The 17,505-nt window shown below is 54.3% G+C and overlaps 1 protein-coding gene across 9 annotated transcripts; it reads right to left on the reverse strand.

Moving 5' to 3' along the window:
• Positions 1–1,701: 1,701 nt before the first annotated feature.
• On the reverse strand, positions 1,702–16,991 carry PTCH2 (patched 2). 9 transcript variants are annotated; one of them, XM_036893190.2, is made up of 22 exons: positions 16,410–16,956; positions 15,782–15,974; positions 9,726–9,915; positions 9,553–9,622; positions 9,281–9,372; positions 8,459–8,654; positions 7,778–7,899; positions 7,483–7,630; positions 7,272–7,403; positions 7,029–7,184; positions 6,851–6,943; positions 6,427–6,552; positions 6,215–6,333; positions 5,741–6,089; positions 5,284–5,596; positions 5,053–5,195; positions 4,789–4,969; positions 4,390–4,670; positions 4,145–4,282; positions 3,023–3,165; positions 2,830–2,929; positions 1,702–2,435 (listed from the first exon to the last, which is right to left on the reverse strand). In XM_036893190.2, the coding sequence occupies exons 1-22, from the start codon at positions 16,479–16,481 to the stop codon at positions 2,169–2,171; spliced, it is 3,624 nt and encodes a 1,207-aa protein (XP_036749085.2). In that variant the 5' UTR covers positions 16,482–16,956; the 3' UTR covers positions 1,702–2,168. The 9 variants fall into 9 exon arrangements, 8 of the variants coding, with proteins under 8 accessions (XP_036749085.2, XP_057356133.1, XP_057356134.1 ...); XM_057500150.1 differs by having other exon boundaries at positions 6,427–6,555; XM_057500151.1 differs by having other exon boundaries at positions 6,427–6,555; positions 7,029–7,403; positions 8,546–8,654; positions 16,410–16,958.
• Positions 16,992–17,505: the final 514 nt, after the last annotated feature.

A 17,505-nucleotide genomic window follows, 5' to 3' on the forward strand; every position in this document is an offset into this window, starting at 1 on the left:
TGACGGAGAGTACGGCCAAGGGGAGGCGGGAAAGTGTTCTAGGCAGAGAACGGGGTTTGTGCGGGCAGCATGCAGTCATGCAGCCTGTCGAGAGCACAGCGGGTGTGCGAGTGAGGGCGTGAGTGCGGTCGGGCGCTGTCGCGGAGACAGCCGGGGTGATGGCACAGGCTGGATCGAATGAGGCCTGGAAAGGGCTTGGGTTTTGTCTTGTCAGAGATGGGGAGCTGCGAAAGGGTGTTGAAGGCAGAGGGCTGAGCAGTGTGAGGTGCCACACCGGGTGAGCTGCCCTGCAAGCACTGGGCCTCGTCGCCGAGACTGGATGTGGTCAGTGCCCAAGGGCTGACCAGGCCTGGGGTGGGCCCACTCCAGCTGGCTAGAACTGGTTCCGCTGCTGCCGGCCAGGACACCGTCCATGTTTCAGGGTCATTTCATAAGCATGCCATCAGAGCAAAAACTTTCAGACATCTCTACAAACTACAAAAATAGCACCTATGACATGCCAGGTCATTTCTTACATAAATATTATGATTTTAAATCCCAAAAGAAAAAAATAGCACCTTACAAGATAGGCTCTAACCTTCCCATTTCACCGATGAAGATGCTGAGGCTCAGGGAGGTTAGCTAACTTTCCCAGGTTGCTCAGCTGGTAAGTGGCACAGCGGGCTGACATCTTTTGCACTATTCCAGCCTGATGAGCTCTCCCGCACCACCCAAAAGCCCCTCCATAGTGACCCAAACACTACTGACAGGAGTCCAGGCTCCATTCCTGGGGTGTGCTGGATGCAACCCTACTCTGTTACAAGCCAACTACCTCTTTTATCTTTTCACTTTTGCTCAGAATATGATTTTCTGGCCTTTGGCCTAGTGGGTGGGGTGTGAGAAGGCCGTGCTTTTGGGTGGGATTGTTCCTGGTGAGTGGGTGGCTGGAATCCAGGCCAGCTGGGTCCTGGGATAGCTGGAGAAGGGTGATAAAAGACCGCCCCCTTCCCACGGGGTGAGGCGCTGTACTCTAGCCCAGGGCAGTGGCCAGAATCTCCAAGGCCTCTGTATAGTGCTGCTGTTCAACCTTCACAGAACAAACAGCTTAACCACAGCACCTCACCAGTTGCTAGCACAACCTCATTTCTGAACAGTTCCCCTACTGATGCTGTGGCTGTCTGGCCAAAGATGCCTCTGGGGTGCCAGGCTGACTGCTGTCTTGCAGAAGCGTCTGCCTGGGAGGTTGACCTGGGCTCAAAACTCCTAAAATATCTCCCCTGACCCTGCTGTCTGTCCCCATCTTTGCTTCAGTGGCCACTTCTCTGATCTGCTTCCACTTTACCTCCCACCTGTTTGCATGGTTATGCCCCTCTGCCTATGCCTGCCATGCTGCTGAAACAGGAAGGCAGCCGACAAATCTGGAGAGGTGGGCAGGGCTGGATTATGATGGCTCTGAAAGCCACAAGGTAGAGTTTGACACCAAAAATGTTTGTGTCATTTTGTATACTAAGCACTTAACCCATACCTATTACCAAGTATATGATCAACATGTGTTTGCTGAACTTCATGTTCACTTGCCAGATAAATAAACCAAAGTTACGGGACAAAAATTTAGAACCTTTCCCATCCAGGACTAGAGCAGCTCCAGGACCTTAGGCCCTGACACCTCTACTTGCAAACTCCCAACTCTGTCGCAAAGAAAAGCAGCAAAGTCATGTGAGATGAGTTCATACAGAATATATTTTCTCTTTAAAAATAAAACTTTCAGCATAGCTAACAGCTATACAAACTACAAAAATAAACATCTTCATATAAATAATTTATATGGTAGGTGGTGGGCAGGGACACAGCCTGTCCAGGAGTCACTTTGCAGTGGGGGGCCAGGACTGGCAACAGGCGCTAGAGATTCCCCAGGCTTGGTCGGCTGCGGGCAGCAGTGTGGGGAGGGGAGTGGCCATGCCACAGCCTGAGGGGCTGGCTTTCATGCCCCCAGACACAGGCTGGGGCCCGGCCCAGAGGGTGGTGGCTCTGTGTGGCTCTCAGGAGGCCTGTGATGGCCCAGGCAGGGAGGGGTGCAGGCAGACAGCAGCAGCAGGGCCTCCAGGAGTCTGTCCTGCATTCAGTAATCCACCCACTGCATCCCAGTGACCTCAGGTGGCCCAGGCAGGGTCTCCATGCTCCAGCTGCTCTCACGCAGTGGCCAGACATGGTCCCCTAGAGCTGAGGTTGCTGGAGCCACCGGCAGCTGGTATGGCAACAGGGGACCAAGTGGGCTCATCGGAGACTGGGTGGATGTAGGCACCAGGCAGCGGGGGTGGGTGGAGGGCCACGGTCATGGAGGTAGTCACTCTGGCAAAGCTCTGGGGCAGGGTAGGGGATACCCCCCACCTGAGCCCTCCTCCCTGTGCAGCTGGCGGGCTCAGCACCTCTGGGCTCTCCTTGTACATCTGTACCACCTGGGGGGAGACCCCAACACCAGTGAGCCCAGGGGCCACCAGGACCTCAGTCCCCCTCAGCACCTCCCTGGTGCCTCACTGTGTTTGTTGGGAAGTTGGGCCCTCGTTGGCCTCCAGCTAGATGAGAGCTTACAAGGGACAGGATTGACAAGGCCTGGGGCAAGCCTGTGCCTTGCTCGGACCTTAAAGGCTAGGTGGGTCCCAGAGAAGGCAGGAGAGCTGAGGGGCAGGGGCAGGGAGTCTGGGAAAGTGGGGTTTGCCCTTTGCGGCTGCAGGTGCCTCATAGCGGGGAGGGTACTTGTGAGTTGAACCTTGTCTGCTGGCCACTTAAGGGGTTTGTCCTGGCCCTTCCCGTCCCATCCCTGGGCTGGGAGCAGAGGGTGGGGGTGGTCACCTCCGGTGGGGGACCCAGGATAGACAGTAACACCGGCAGCAGCACGAGCCCGTGCAGCAGGCCCAGGAGCGTGAGAGCTGTCAGCACCACGAAGAAGTACCTGCGGGGGCGGGTGGTATAGAAGAAGTACTAGCTGGGGGGCCCTGCAGCCAGTGCCCGCGGGCCTTGCCGCCTTGCCCTGAGCTTTCCCTACCTTATGATGAAGTCAAAGTTGGAACCAGTAAGCATGAGCAGACCCAGCAATGTGGAGACAGCCCCATCGGTCACTGGGGCAAATGTGTGCTCTAGGGCACGGGTGGCCCGCAGGTTCCGGCTGCCCTGGGTGGTCAGGAAGCCCTGGGGGAACACAGTGGTCCTGGGGCTGCCCTTCAGCCGACCATGGCCCGCTCACCCATGCCCCCAGCTTCTGCTCATCCATCCCGAGGGCTCACCCTGGCCCACAGAAGGCCAGGTGAACTGAGTTTCTGGGGACTGCCCCAGAATGCATGCATGTGCCCATTCGGGTAACACTGTGTAGGTGTGTCTGGCGAGACACAATGTCTAGAACAGATTGACCAAGTACACCATGTCATCTGTTTGGTAGTAAAGTTTGTATTCACATGTGGTCTGTGGCTGCTTTTGTGCTGTACTCTGGTTGCAGCAGAGACTATATGACCTGCCAAACCTGAAATATTTACTGTCTGGCCTTTTACAGGAAAAGTTTGTTGATCCTTGGTCTAGAAGGATGGACACCAAAGTGGTAACAGTTACTTCTCAGGGTGGCATTTCCGAGTTCTAATTCTCTCTTTGTACCTTCCTACATGCTGACTTTCCCCCTATATATTGTTCTGATAATCCAAATAATAATGGGGCTGTTTCCACCTGGTGTGTGGCCCCACCCCACTGCCACTCCTCCTCTGCCAGAGACCACAGGCTTTGGGTGAGGCCCACGCCTGCCTCAGTTCCCCCATCTCTGCCTGGGTAGACTCTCTCCTTTATCGGCACTGCCACTCAGCTGCCATCCCGTTTCTCTGATCCCTTTCACAGTCAAACCAAAAGAGTTGTTGGTTCCCATTTTCTCACCTTCCATTCTGTCCTTACCCCATTCTAGTCAGGCCTTTGTCCCTTCCTCTCTACTGAAATGGCTGCTTATTTATTTGTTTACTTGTTTATTGTTTATCTCTACACTCCAGAATATAACCTCCTTTAAGGTAGAGCATGTGTGTTTTGCTATTATATCCCCAATTGTTAAATTGTACCTGGTACGTCGTAGGTGCTTGATAAATATGTGTGGAATACCGATCGGCCAGCCCCCACCCAGGGCCTGTGCTCTCACCAGAGCCACGTGGACAGTGAACTCCACACCAATGCCTACAGAGGCCACGAGGATCACCACGGGGATGGCGCTCAGCTTGATGCCCAGGAAACCCATGATGCCGAAGAGCTCCACGGTCATCATCGCCAGGACCAGCACCTGGGGAGGGGAGGGCTCACCCTGGGCTCCTGGGGTGCCGGGGGTGGGACGGGCAGGGCAGGGCGGGGAGCCACAGGTCTCTCAGACCCGGTCCTGTGAAGACTCACTATGAGGCCGGCAGTCCAGGGGTTGAGCAGCAGGAGGGCACAGACCAGAAAAGTGCCCACCAGCAGGATACAGACAGCCAGCAGGAAGCAGCGCCGCAGGCCCAGATACTGCTCCCAGAAGAGGAAGGGGGAGCCGCTGGGGTAGGCACGCACCCCGGCCCGGCCTGCCTCGGCACATGCGGCCCGGGCCCCCTCGATGGCCTCCACGAAGTCTGCGGTCTTCTGGAGGCCGCGCAGCAGGAAGGGAAACTGGGCAAACTCCAGGGGCTGGGCTGCCGGGACTGTGGAGGGGAGGGCGGCAGGCAGAGGGGGGGGAGGCCGGTGAGAGCTGGTGAGGACCAGGAGTCGTGCGCAGGGCCCCAGGGCAGGGTCTGTACAGGCCAGCTCCCCGGGACTCACTGCGAAGGTTCTCCCCGGTGCTGTCGTACTTGTCGTGCAGCCACTCAGGAGGTGGGGGGTAGAAGTTTGCCTGTGAGGCTGCCAGACCCAGGGGGTCGCTGCTCACCCACACGGTCAGCCCCACATAGAAGAGCTCGGGTGGAATCAGTCCCTCCTTGTCTACCAGCTTCCTGGTGGTCAGCTGCAGAGGCAGAGAGGCCTGTGTCCATGAGGCTTGGAACACAGACCCTCTGTGTTTCCTGACCCTTCCAGCCCTCTGCCCACCTGGCTGAAATCCAGAGGCTCCTGGTCATCTCCCGTCTGGATAAGCAGCTTGTAGGCCAAGGCCCCATCCTCAGAGCCGTTGCGGTATGAGTGGCGGGTAATGCGGCCAGAAGCCCAGTCTTGGTCAAATGAAGCCTGGATTCCTAGGGGATAGAATGGTAGGCACAGTCAGCCTGCGGCCCCGGGGCTTCTGCCTGCACAGCCCTCCCTGCCGGTCTCCTCGCCTCTTACCCTGTAGCCAGTTGCAGTAATAGTGCAGCCAGGTTCGGGGTGCCTGGGTGGCAGGCGGGGGTAGCACGGCCTTAAGGGAACTGAAGCGCTGGTGCAGATCAAAGAGGGCACGTTGGGAGTGGGCGTAGTCAAAGCCACCCTGTGTCACCAGGGCCACCTCGTACAGGGAGAAGTACCTGAGCTGGGTGCTCAGGAAGGCATGCTCCTTGGTGCCCCGAGGCACCACATCTGTCAAGGCCAGCCCATCCTGCACCAAGGTTGCTCCATAGAGGCTCAGGCCCAGAAGAGCCCCAAAAAGCACCAGCACCATGGCCTGTGGGAAATGGTGATTAAGTTGGAGGCCTAGGGATGCCCCCATCTTCGAATAATGGGCCAAGCCCTCCACCCTTCTTGGGGCCCAGAGATGCCTAAGCCTCTGCCCTGACCTCCACTGACTTCTCCAGGCCTGGAGTCTCACCTTGGTGTGTGGCTGGAGCAGCAAGGGCGCAAAACAACAGCGGGCAAAATGGGCGAGATTCCAGTGGTCACAGGGCAGGGACTTGCTGGCTGCCTTCTGCATTGTCTCCTCCTCCTGGCCTAGAAGGTCCCGTGTGGACCCTCCTGGACTGAAGAGCTCAGAGCCCAGTGGGTCAGAAGGTGGGGGCACCAGGTGGGCTTGGGGAGGCAGGATGGTGACCACATGCTGGCTGCTGGCTTCACAGTGGGCAAAGGCTTGAACTGTGGCAGTCAGGTGGGCAATGCCCACTGGTACCATCCTGTCCCCCAGCTCCTGGGGCAGGATCTGAATCACTGGAGCAGAGCAGGGGCTGGAAGAGGGAGAGAGGTGGTGACAGAACTGGGCCTGGAAATGCTGGCGAGGGGATAGGATGAATGGGGCCAAGGAAGGAAGGCCTGGTGGGGTAGGGCAGTGGGGGCGGTGCAGGGACAGCACCTCGAGAAGCAGCAGAGCACGTCGAGGCGCTGGCAGTGACGCCGCTGCAGGTCCAGGCTGAGGACCGCGGGGAAGACAAGCATCACGGCTGCAAAGTTGCAGCCAACAACCACGGCTGCCTAGGGGGCGGACAGGCAGGGCACGGAGGCCGCATGAGGCATGTTCCCGCTGCACGCCCACCCCGAGCCCAGGCCCTGCTTGGGAGGCCTCACCTGCAAGGAGAAGGCCCGCAGTGCAGGGATGGGAACAAGGGCGGCCATGCAGAAGGCGGCCATGTTGGTGATGGACGTGAGCGCCACACTGGTGCCCGTGCGCTGCAGACACTCGCCGGTGCGCTCCTGCTGGGGCGGGGGGTGGGTGGGCATGGGGCTTCAAGGTAGAGTGAAGGGGCTTCGGGAACTCGGGATGGCAGAGGAGGGACAAAAACCACACAGCTGCTGACAGTTCTTGAGCACCACACATGAGTTCTGCATGCTGTTCTAAGCACTCAACTTGAATTACCTCGCCCATCCTCACAACCACCTCATAAACACTTACTACCCCTGTTTACAGATGTGGCAACTGAGGCACAAAGTTAATTACCAGACCTGGTGCTGAACTGCCTCAGGTGAGCCAGCCTGGAGGATGAGGCCTCACCTGGAGAATGGTGTCTGGGGGAGCCTCTGTGAAGGCATGTGCCAGCAGGAATATGTCATCCACGCCGATGCCCAGTGTGAGAAAGGGCAGCACCTGGGGGGACACAGGGGTGGGCAGCTAGATGAGCTGCGGAGTCCAGACTGTGGGCACCCAAGTCTGCCCTGCAGCCCTGCTGTACCTGGGTGGTGGCAGCGTTGAAGGTGATGCCAAGCAGGGCGCAGAGCCCGAGGCCTGAGGCCACTGCCAGGGCCACCAGCAGCACCCCAGCGAGGCCCACGGCGCCCTGGGACTGGGCACAGTCCCACCGCAGCATGGTCACGCAGGCATAGGCCAGCTGGGGGAGAGAGGGCGCAGTGTCAGGCGGGTTCCTATGGTGGGCACTGGGTGCAGGTAGGGGCAGGGTGCCAAGAGCAGGACCCACCATGAGCAGATAGCCTCCTGCCACACGGGCAGCACTGACTTCCGAGAACGCATGCAGGATGTCATCCAGGGTGGTGGAGGAGAAGGCGTGGACCTGCTGGGATGCATTCTCAGGCAGGGCCTCCTGGGCCAGCTGGAGAAACAGCATGGGTCTGAGGGGCAGGAGGCAGGAGCAGCTTCAGGGCACTGCCTTTGCCCTGCTCCACACTGACCTGCACGAAGCGCCGCTGCCAGGCCTGCAGCACAGTGGCGGCCTGCTCCTCGCTCCAGCCAATGTCATGCGTCTGGTAGTCACCCCGGAAGTGTTCGTATAGCTGGTGGGGACTCATTAGCAGGAAGGTGCTCTGCAAGGCCTCCGCCCTGGTAAGGGGTACAGGAGATGAAGGGCTCAGAGCTGGCCTGGGCATCCAGTGGGGGTGTGCAGGGGCCTTTTGCCAGAGCTGCCTGGAATCAGAGTGCAGATTCCCATGCCTGGGGTCTCCTTGCAAGTCCCAGGGCAGGCCCTACCTCAGCAGCTGTCCTTGGGAGTCTCTGGCCATGCCTCCCAGCAGCAATTCCTCCTGCCAGTGCATGAACTTGTGGGAGAAGCCGTGGCAGCCTCCACTCAACTCCTGAGCCACACTGGGAGCCTGGAGGAAGACAGGAGAGAAGTTGTTACTTTAGGTCCTGGCTGTGGATGCCTGGGATGCCCCTCCAGAAACTGCCTGCCATGGAGTTCAGCAGGCCTGCAGTGTAGATAACTGAGCCCCTTGCCTGCTCTAAGTGAATAGCTACCATCTCACAGAGAGGAGGCCATGAGAGGGAGCAGAGTCACGGAAATGGGTTGCTGGGAGGCACTGGCATAACTGTGGTGGGTTCTGGAAAAAGGTCCACATTCACATGGCCACACAGACACTCCGGAAACTAGGTATGATAAAAATTTGTCCTCAGGTTCTCTGTACAAATCTATTTTTGATAATAGCCAGTCTTTCTGAGCTTAGAAAAGGACAGAGGGATTCATACGCCATTTGAGGGCTCCTTTGGTGAACTGAATGGGAATGGAACACTCTAGGCATCTAGCACACTGGGGACAGGGTAAGTGTCCATGGTGGACAGAATGCAGTCTGCTCTCTCCAGGAACACTGGAGCATACACGGAGGGAAAAGGACAGAAAAGAGCCTTTCTCTGGAAGACCTGGCTGGAACCCACCTGCCTGCTGTGGTGGTTAGGGGCACTAGGCGGGCAGTGGAGGTCATCAGGCTGCAGACAGGGCCGCCCCACATAGGCCTGGCCCACCTGTGCCTTGTCTAGCAGCTCCCGGAAGCCCTCAAGGGAGGCAAAGGGGACCAGCTCCTCCAGCAGCTGCTCCGGATCTAGATTGGTCCACTGGATGTCGGGACGGCCGCTGAGGGGAGAGCCCATGTTTGGTAGGAGCAGGGACCAATACCCACCCTGCAAACTGCTGCGAGGGGGGCCCTGCTGTATCCCACCCTTGTCCTATTGCAGCTTCCCAGGCTACGCCAGCCTACTAGGTCACTACTGTGAGCTGGGGACGGATACAAGGTGCTGAGAGGGACATTGGGACAGATGATACTCCACACATGCAAAAGGCCCAGAAAAGCCCCACAAAGTTCCTCCCCAAGCCATGGATCTTCGGCTCTAATACATAACCACCACAGGCACCCACTGTAACAGGTTTTCTTTCTGGCATGGGCAACAGCTTTGCAGATGTCTTACTCTCTTTGCTGATGCCAGACTAACAAATTCTGTGTATGGGGATCTTTATTCTCCTTTGCTCAGATCCTACAGATCTTTGGTTTTCTTAAAATAGACAAGCCTGCCTTTCCTTCTGAGGGGAGGAGGAGGTGGGTTTGGAGAGAGCCCTGGGGCAGCCCATGTTCTGACCCTGCCCTTGGAGGTAATTAGGCCCTTGACATGGTTTTGGGCATTATCTGCCCCCCCCCCTTTGTGCTGGGGAAGTCGGGGCAGGAGATGAGGCAGGGCCCTGGGGGCAGCTGTGGCGGCACTCACGGCAAGTAGGCAGAGCCCCCTTGGAGCTTGGCGCCCTCCCAGAAGCAGTCGAGGGGGGTGAGGATCACGCACGGAAACAGCTTCTCAATCATCTGCCAGGGACAGCCCAGGCCACGTCAGTCCTGTCCCTGGGCTCCTTTCTCCATGACCTGCTCAGGATGCCCTCTGCACACCTCCATCCCCAACTTAGCCTCTCGGAGTCTCGCAGAGTCCTCCCCGACTTCGGGAAAGGTCCCACCCCAACTGGCCAGAGAGCAGATCAGGATACTCACTCGCTCAATCATCCCGTTCTCAATTAGGGGGACTCCTGACTTGTAGCAGATTTTGTTCAAATCCCAGGACCTGTGACAGCCAGGGACACGGCAATCAGCAGAAGAGGGGGCTTCCCGCTGCAGTGCTGCTATAGCGCACCTCACCCCCAGCTCAGGGGCTCAACCAGACTCACTTTCCATAGAGTGATACTTGCACTTTACTGGCAGTGAGGGCTGCCTGGAGGTGGAGGCTGAGCGCCTCAGATGTGAGGACGTTCTCCCCTTCCTGACGGGAGGTCTGTATCAGCATCTGGGAGGTGTATGCAGCCTCGTCCCCCAGCTTCTCCTTGGTGTAATGCAGCTCCTGGCTCACCCGGCTGCCCACTGCCAGAGCAGAGAGAGAAAGTTGGGGAGAAAGAGCCTTGCTGGACCAGAGCTCTGGGGGATGTGGTTCCCTAACCCACAGGCCTCTCAACACAAGTGCGAGTGCTGCCAGGAGGAGCCCCGTTTTCTGCCTGAGGGCCATGCGGACGCCTTGGGCTCCTGACCCTGTGCTTGCAATATGGAGCTCTGCCAGGGGAGTGACAGCCTCTGTTGTGTGGCTCCATGGAATTCTTGTGTGGCTAAGATTTAAGCATGAGCCATGTTTGGGGCAAATAACTTAAAAATGAGAGATCAGTATGAGTGGGGCCAGGGCTGGGGTTATGGGGGTATCTGGTAGGGGAGCCCTCACTCAGTCCCTTTACACTTGGTGGGGAAGAAAAAGGGGGACAAAAGGGCCAACAGGAAACATCTCCTAAAAGAACAGGTCTAGGGCTGGGGCTGGTTCCTAATTCAGGCTGCCCCAGGCAGTGATTTATAGCCATACACCCTTCTGCCAACTGTTCTGCCAAGAGGCAGACGGGAGTGCCTGGGAGCGGTGCTGGCTGTGGTACAGGGGAGTGGAGGGTCAGTCTTCTAGTGTGATGCTGTCAACATCCTGCACTCATGCAAGAAGGACCTGGAATCCGCTCATGTACCTGGGCGGAGGTGACATCAAAGTGGGCCAAGGAGGAGAAAGGGTTCCAGATCCCTTTTACCCGTCTCACTGTCAGACAACAGGGAGCCCTAGGTCAGGCCTGCCTTATTCTCCTGGCCTTAGCGCCCCTCAGGTCCTGCGTTATGCTGGCCATGGAGTCATGCTCGGCAACCAGGGCCTGGGGCTGCAGTGGGGCACTGTGAGGGGATGAGATCTAACTGCTTTGTTTGGGAGGACAGACCCAACGCCAAACCACCTCAGCGGCTTTGGGGGCTTGGTCTGGTCTTGGACCTAGTTCTGCTTCCACCTACCTGAGGTCTCTTCCTGTGGGTCACTGACACCCTGGGACCCACATGTCCTGCTTCTCCCTGACTTCAGCCCGTCTGGATTCATCATGCTCCCCAACCTCTTTTTCAAACGCACATCATCTCCTCACTCATGAGGGCCCCAAACTTTGGTGGCCCCGAAAGATTTACCATATGCTCACCACATCACATTGCTGGCCCTCCCCTCATGAATGCGGTCTTACACAGCCATCCTGGCCCCCAAATCCCCCACTCTTTGTCTTCCTCCCCTGACTCCCCACACACCCCCAGGCCTGTACTGCAGTGTTCATCTCACCAGGCTTAGGGCAGAGCTGCTGCAGGGAGGGGCAGAGAGAAGCTCCCCCACAGTGAGTTTGCTGAGAGGAAGAAACCTTGGGAGGAAGGAAGGACCCAGAGAGAGCTAATTAAAAAAGCAAGAGAAAAAAAAATTTTTTAATACAACAGCAGAGAGAACAAAGGATCCTCAGAAAAACTGAGGAAGAGAAAAAGATAGACCTTGACTGACAGTGATGGTAGATATGAGGACAGAGAAACTGGGATGTCATATGAGAACAAGAAGAAATAGCAGGTATGGGGGAGAGCCCTGGACTTTGTACAGACTTGACTTTGAGTTTTGACTCAACACTTAGTCTGCTGGGGGCAAATCACTTAGTCTCTCTGACCCTCAATTTCCTCATCTGTAAAATGGGGACAATGCCTATCTTGGTAGAATTACAATCAACACAGGTCTAGTACTTAGGAAATTTCCCAGCATACAGTGGGTACAGATATGGAATTATTATTCCACAGTTGCTGGGAGAGAAATGATGTGATAGAAAAATGAGAAAGAACTGGAGAAAAAAAGACTGTGAGTGGGAAGGAAGTTGAACAGGGGAAGGAGACATCAAAATCAGCACATTTGTTAAGACTTCATATGCCTTTATACATAACTGGGTAGCCAGCATGGAAAGAGAGCCTATCTTATAGGTCATCTTATAAATGCAAATTAAAACAGCAATAAATTACCCCCTACCAAATTTGCAAAAACTTAAAAATTGATAGCACTCATTGCTGGCTTAAGGAGTGTACTTTAACCTACCATGGGAGTATAATTTGGCATAATATTTGGGGAAAGTAATATTGCAATGTGCATTGACACTTTCAGAAATGTTCATAATCTTTGGTCCAGAAATTTCACGTGTAAGGGCTTGGAAGCTATTGTAAGGACTCAGGCTGTCTTTGAATGAAACGAGAGCCATGGTAGGTTTTGAGCGGAGAAGTGAGATGAGCTTTTTCATCACTTAACAATACATTCTGCAGCTGAGTTGTGCATGATGAATAGGAGTTGGCTAGGGAAAGAAGTCAGGAAAAGGCATTCTGCACCAAGTGTGTGGGGAAACTGTCAGAGACTCAGTGTTGCTGGACTGCTGAGTGGGGCAGAGACAATGCTGGAGGAGCAATTAAGAGTTTGATCACACAAAACCACAAGATAGCACCTCACACCAGTCAGGATGGCTACTATGCAAAAAACGAGAGATAACAAGTGTTGGTGAGGATATGGAGAAACAGGAACCCTTGCGCACTGTTAGTGGGGATGTAAATTGGTGCAGCCACTATGGAAAATAATATGGAGGTTGCTCAAATCACTAAAAGCGGAAATACCATACAACCTAGTAATTCCACTTCTGGGAATTTACCTGAAGAAAACAAAACCACCAATTCAAAAAGATATGTGCACTCCTATGTTTATTGCAGCATTACTTAAAATAGCCAAAATGTGGAAGAAACCAGTGTCAATAGATGAATGAATAAAGAAGATGTGATATGAATATATAATGGAATATTACTCAGCCATAAAAAAGAATGAAATCTTGCCATTTGAGACATACATGGATGGACCTAGAGGGTATTATGCTAAGTAAAATAAGCCAGGCAGAGAAAGACAAATACCGTATGATTTCACTTAACTGTGTGAAATCTAAAGAACAAGACAGAAAAAGACTTACAGACACAGAGAAGAGACTTGTGGTTGCTGTAGGAGAGGGGGGTGAAGGGGTGGGCAAAGTGGGTTAAGGGGAAAAAGGTGCACGCTTCCAGAAATTGGTCCTGGGGATAAAAGTACAGGATAGGGAATATAGTCAATAATATTGTTCTATCTTTGTATGATGACAGATGGTAACTACACTTACCCACGTCAACACTGAGTAATGGATATAATTGTCAAATCACTATGTTGTACACCTGAAACCAGTATAATATTATATAACAACTATACTTCAATTAAAAAAAGAGATTATGGAGAAACTAGACTGTGTGACAAGATGCCTGAACTTGATTCTTGGGACTTCCCAGCACCTAGCAGAAAGCAGTGCAAGGGCTGTAAGCGGGAGACAGACTTGGCCAGATTTAAATACACCACAGGAGGGCAGTGTGGTGGCAGATTTGAAGGTGAGGCTGACAGATCAGTCACCTTTCTAAGAGACCTTGATTTAATCTGCCATCCTCTGAAAGGCCTAGTGATTCAGGGCAGCTGAGCCCTCCCCAGCCTTAGGGGGTGAAATTTGATTAAGAAGTCAACCACAGTAATTCCATTGCTTTTGCCAAGTGAAGGATTTAGTCAGAGAATGCCTCACAGTTCTAGCCCAAGTGACAAAATGGGAAGTCAGCTGGAGGGCTTCTGGCAAATTTTTCCTGACTTTCAAGACAAGGATGACGATTTTCTGTTACTGCATCAGCCACCTTGGGACAAGGAGGTGATGTGCCTGAGGACAAAAGCCCAACAAGCTGGAGAAGGCAGAGAAAGGAGGGCGAAGAGACTGGGGCCTTGTTAATGTCCTCAGTTGCTGAACTAACCATCCTGAGACTGCCCTATTGTCTACTGCCAGATTTCTTGTTACAGCAGAGAATAAATAAATCATCCTTCCTTCCTCTCTCCCTCCTTCCCTTCCATGTGGTTGAAAGTGTTCTAAGTAATACAATTAGAAGTGTACTGCCAGAGATTGAAAAAGGCCTTGACTAGAGTGATGGCTGAAGGGTGTGGAAAGAAGGGGTCTGTTATGAAAGAGGTTAAGAGAGAAGAATTTGCTTGTTTAAAAACCAAGGAGGTGAGCAAGAAGAACTGAGGCTGACTCCCAAGGTTCCAGCTTTGAGTATCTGAATGGATAGTGGTTCCACCAATCAATATGTGGCTATCCCCTGCCTTCCAGGTAGAATGGATGTTATGTTCCTTATCTTCAGGGGCAGCTCTAATTTCAAACCATCTCTATCCCTGTTCCTGTAAGTACCAGCTGGGCTCTATGTTGTATTTTTTATTTTAGAGAACAATCTATCTCTGAGCCCTTTAGCTTTAAAACTGATCAGGAAGGACAAGTTACATTTCAAGTCTCACCATAGCAAAGCTGGAGAGGGCCCTGAACCCTGGTCCAGAACTCTGATAGCCAATGTCCTGCTTCTTTCTTTGCTTTCTATATTAGCAAAACAGAAAAGGAACAGAGAATACCCTTCAGTCCACACCTTGATCAGCTCCTTATTGCCCGGAGCATTGCTGCAAGAAGCCTCAGCTACAGATGCACCAAAAAAAGGTCAGGCCAAGATTGCTCCTTTTACCTCCCCCAAGCCCTAGCTAGTACAGAACTGAGTAGTATCTGAAATAAAGGAGAAAGCTCCAGGAATCAGCTCCCACCCTCCTACATCTCCCTTCTACAAAGAGTAGCAAAAATCTGGTGGGATCTAGCCTGTCCTATGTGAGAGTGTAGGAGAGAAGGTGAGGAAACATGGAGGTTCAGGGGGTGTTTAGATGGGGAAGATCTTGGGAATAGAGGAGAAAGAGGTGGGGAGACAGCCTCTATTGTGGCAGGAAATCAAAGAGCCATTTGGGACCACCCAGGCAGCAGCAGTGTGTGTGTGTGTATGCACATGTGCATCCTGGGGCTGGGGGCAGGCCCAGACAAACATCTGCTCTGGACCCCAGGGATGGCCTGGAGTGTGTATGTCTGTGAGAGTCTGCAGAGGGCTGGGGTAGGGTGGGGATGGGCCGTGGGAGCCCAGAGGCAGGCAGGCAGGCTGGCTGGCTCCAAGAAACATCTGCTCTGGATCCTAGGGCTTGCCAGTGTTTGAAATAGGGTGTGTGATATAACCTGGGCCCTGCCTTTGGGTGTGGGCCAGGCCTGGGGGAGGTCTGGGGGAGCTCATAAACGCAAATTTCCCAGTAAAGTAAAGAAGGGAGTTTGACTCTATTAAAGTGCTGCCATATGAAGTGAGGCCCCAGGAAAGGAGAATTATGCTGAAATTATTAATCATCATTTATCTAATGTTTCCTTTAGGAAGTGAGGATTTGGTCCCATTCAACCCTGCTGTTGCCTTGAAATGAGGACTCTGTGCTGCTTTTTCACTAAATGGTTGCAGGGGGCGTAGGCGGGTGAGACTTTCCCTGGAGGCCTGCCAGATGATTTGCCGTTTGCCCAGCCTTCTAGCTCTAACTTACGATTCTCCTCGTCATATGTGATCTCTCTGTGCCTTCTCTTATTATGAAAAAAATCCTATTCTGCCTTGTATTATATCCCAGTACATATTTTATTTTATTTGCTACTGAAAGATTGATCTTTTTAATTGCCTTTGAAAACCCTGCTGTGCAGTCAAAACTACACACAGAAGACTGGTATTAAATGCTAAATACACACACACACACTCACTCACAGATAACTATTCTATATACCTATTCATAGGACTCCATCATCTGTAAATGTCCATTTACGGGTGTGGGAGGGAGCAATGCTCCCAGATGCCCAGGTTCTGGTGGGCAGGTGCCCCCTCCAGATCCAGAGCCAAGTCCTCTAGAACTCAGTAGCCAGTGTCTCACCCTGGTTCTTGTCTTGGTCTCGCCACATGCAAGCAGTTATGGCTGGTGTCTATGGCTGGTAGAACTCACCTTCTACCCAGAGCTGCTCTAGGTCTGTCTCAATGATGGCCACTCGGAGACCCAGTGCCAGGGCCCCCAAGGCCAGCAGTCCCAGGAAGAGCACTTTGCCACAGTGTCTCTGGATCCCACAGCCCAGAGAGAAGAGGAGGCCCTGGAAGTAAGCACGCAGCCAGAGTGGAGCCTTCAGGCCCCCAGCTAGGATCTGGGATGGGAAGAGAAGGGTCAGCCAGGCATTACTGTAACAACGCATGAAATCCTTCCCTTTCCCTCTCTCTACACTCTCTGCTAAGCCGCAGTTTCTTGACTTCTGGATGCAGGATAGGTAGGACCTACAAAGATACAGACCCAAATTGGTAAAAGATTTAACTCCGTTCCCTGCCCGAGGAAGGCATACACCCATCTTCTGTGCATAGGGTACATATACACACACCTGTTCTCAGGTGGACCCAGAGGTGAACCCACAGACACACACTCTCACCCGCCAGTACCCAGGAGGCACAGACACACACACACGCCTCTCCCAGGCAGGGGATAACACAGGGCACTCGGAGCCATCACGTGAACCTTGCAAAGCTACAGATCTGGTGTCTCTAGACTTGGTCCCAATCTTCCTTCTTTTGGCTTCCCTTCTACTCACCTGGGGTGCCACAGATGGAGCTGGGGCTGTGTAGGCCGGGGGCAGTTCTCCGGGGGGCGGCGACCGAGCCATGCTGGCAGAGATGGAGGATGTGGGCGCCCCCAACCCTCGTTATGTGGGATCCCGCATAGGCTGGCCTGGCCCCCTGCACCGCAGAACCCCGTGTGGGGACTCGGCGGGGAGGCCGAGGCGCGGCTGCGGGTGTGCAGCGGCGGCAGCGAGGGGCAGGCGCGCAGGGCGAGCAGGGCGGGCGCGGCGGCCGGAGTGGGGGCCGCGTGCAGGCGGAGCTACCGGGCCGCGAGGCCGGCGCGGCTCAAGGTGGGACCGCAGTGACGAGGTGGCCGCTGTAGCCCTAGAAAAAGGGAGCGGGCCGGGGCGACGCCCTCTCATTGGCTGAGGGGCCGGCAAATTACCCGGAGCCGCGCGGCCGGATCCGCAGCCAGGCAACGGCGCCGCGGGGGGCGGGCCAGAAGACCACCCAGGCAGGGCCACCCCCGGCCTGCTTCCCGCCAGCCCGCGGGGCCCTCGGGGAAGACGGGGGAGGGACCTCCCCCCGAGGCCGCGCGCCGGCCAAGTGCACGTCTGGAGAGGTCAATGCCGAGGAAGGGTAACTGCTGGCCGACCCGCCCAAGACCTACAGGCTTCTTTTCACTCTTTCCTGTTTCCCATTCTTGCTCCCTTCAGTCCATTCTCTCTTTTGAGGCCAGAATCATCTCTCAAAAAGGCAAACCTGATAAGAATTCCAAAACACAAAGCCCAACTGGAGCACAGGGCTCTGCGTGATTGAGCCAAAGCTCTCTCCCACGGCTCCTTCACACTCACCCATGTTCCTTCCAGTCCTGATGACCCACATGTAATTTCCTAAACGTGCCAAGTTACTTCTCGCATTTCTGCCTTTGCACCTGTTGTGGCTCTTTTGTCTTGGCAATCAACCTTCAAAACTGAACATAAATCCAGCATTCTTTGAAGTCTTCCTTGATTCACGCCTCCCTTCTGAAAGGTACTTGCTTCTTTCTTTGTGCTCCTTAGAACTCTCAATGTTCTTACTATTGCATCTATGACACAATACATATACTTATGCATTGACATAAGGATT

Source organism: Manis pentadactyla, chromosome 4 (assembly GCF_030020395.1).
Source record: "Manis pentadactyla isolate mManPen7 chromosome 4, mManPen7.hap1, whole genome shotgun sequence".
NCBI lineage: Eukaryota > Metazoa > Chordata > Mammalia > Pholidota > Manidae > Manis > Manis pentadactyla.

Bases quoted from the DNA above. Each gene is read 5' to 3' on its own strand.
- PTCH2 (XM_057500147.1), bottom strand. From the start codon at position 16,481: ATGGCTCGGTCGCCGCCCCCCGGAGAACTGCCCCCGGCCTACACAGCC. The intron at 9,623-9,725 runs GTGAGTCTGGTT...TGGCTGTCACAG, and splicing joins CAAGTATCACTCTATGGAAA to GTCCTGGGATTTGAACAAAA. The intron at 3,166-4,144 runs GTGAGAGCACAG...GTGTTCCCCCAG, and splicing joins TCACTGTCCACGTGGCTCTG to GGCTTCCTGACCACCCAGGG.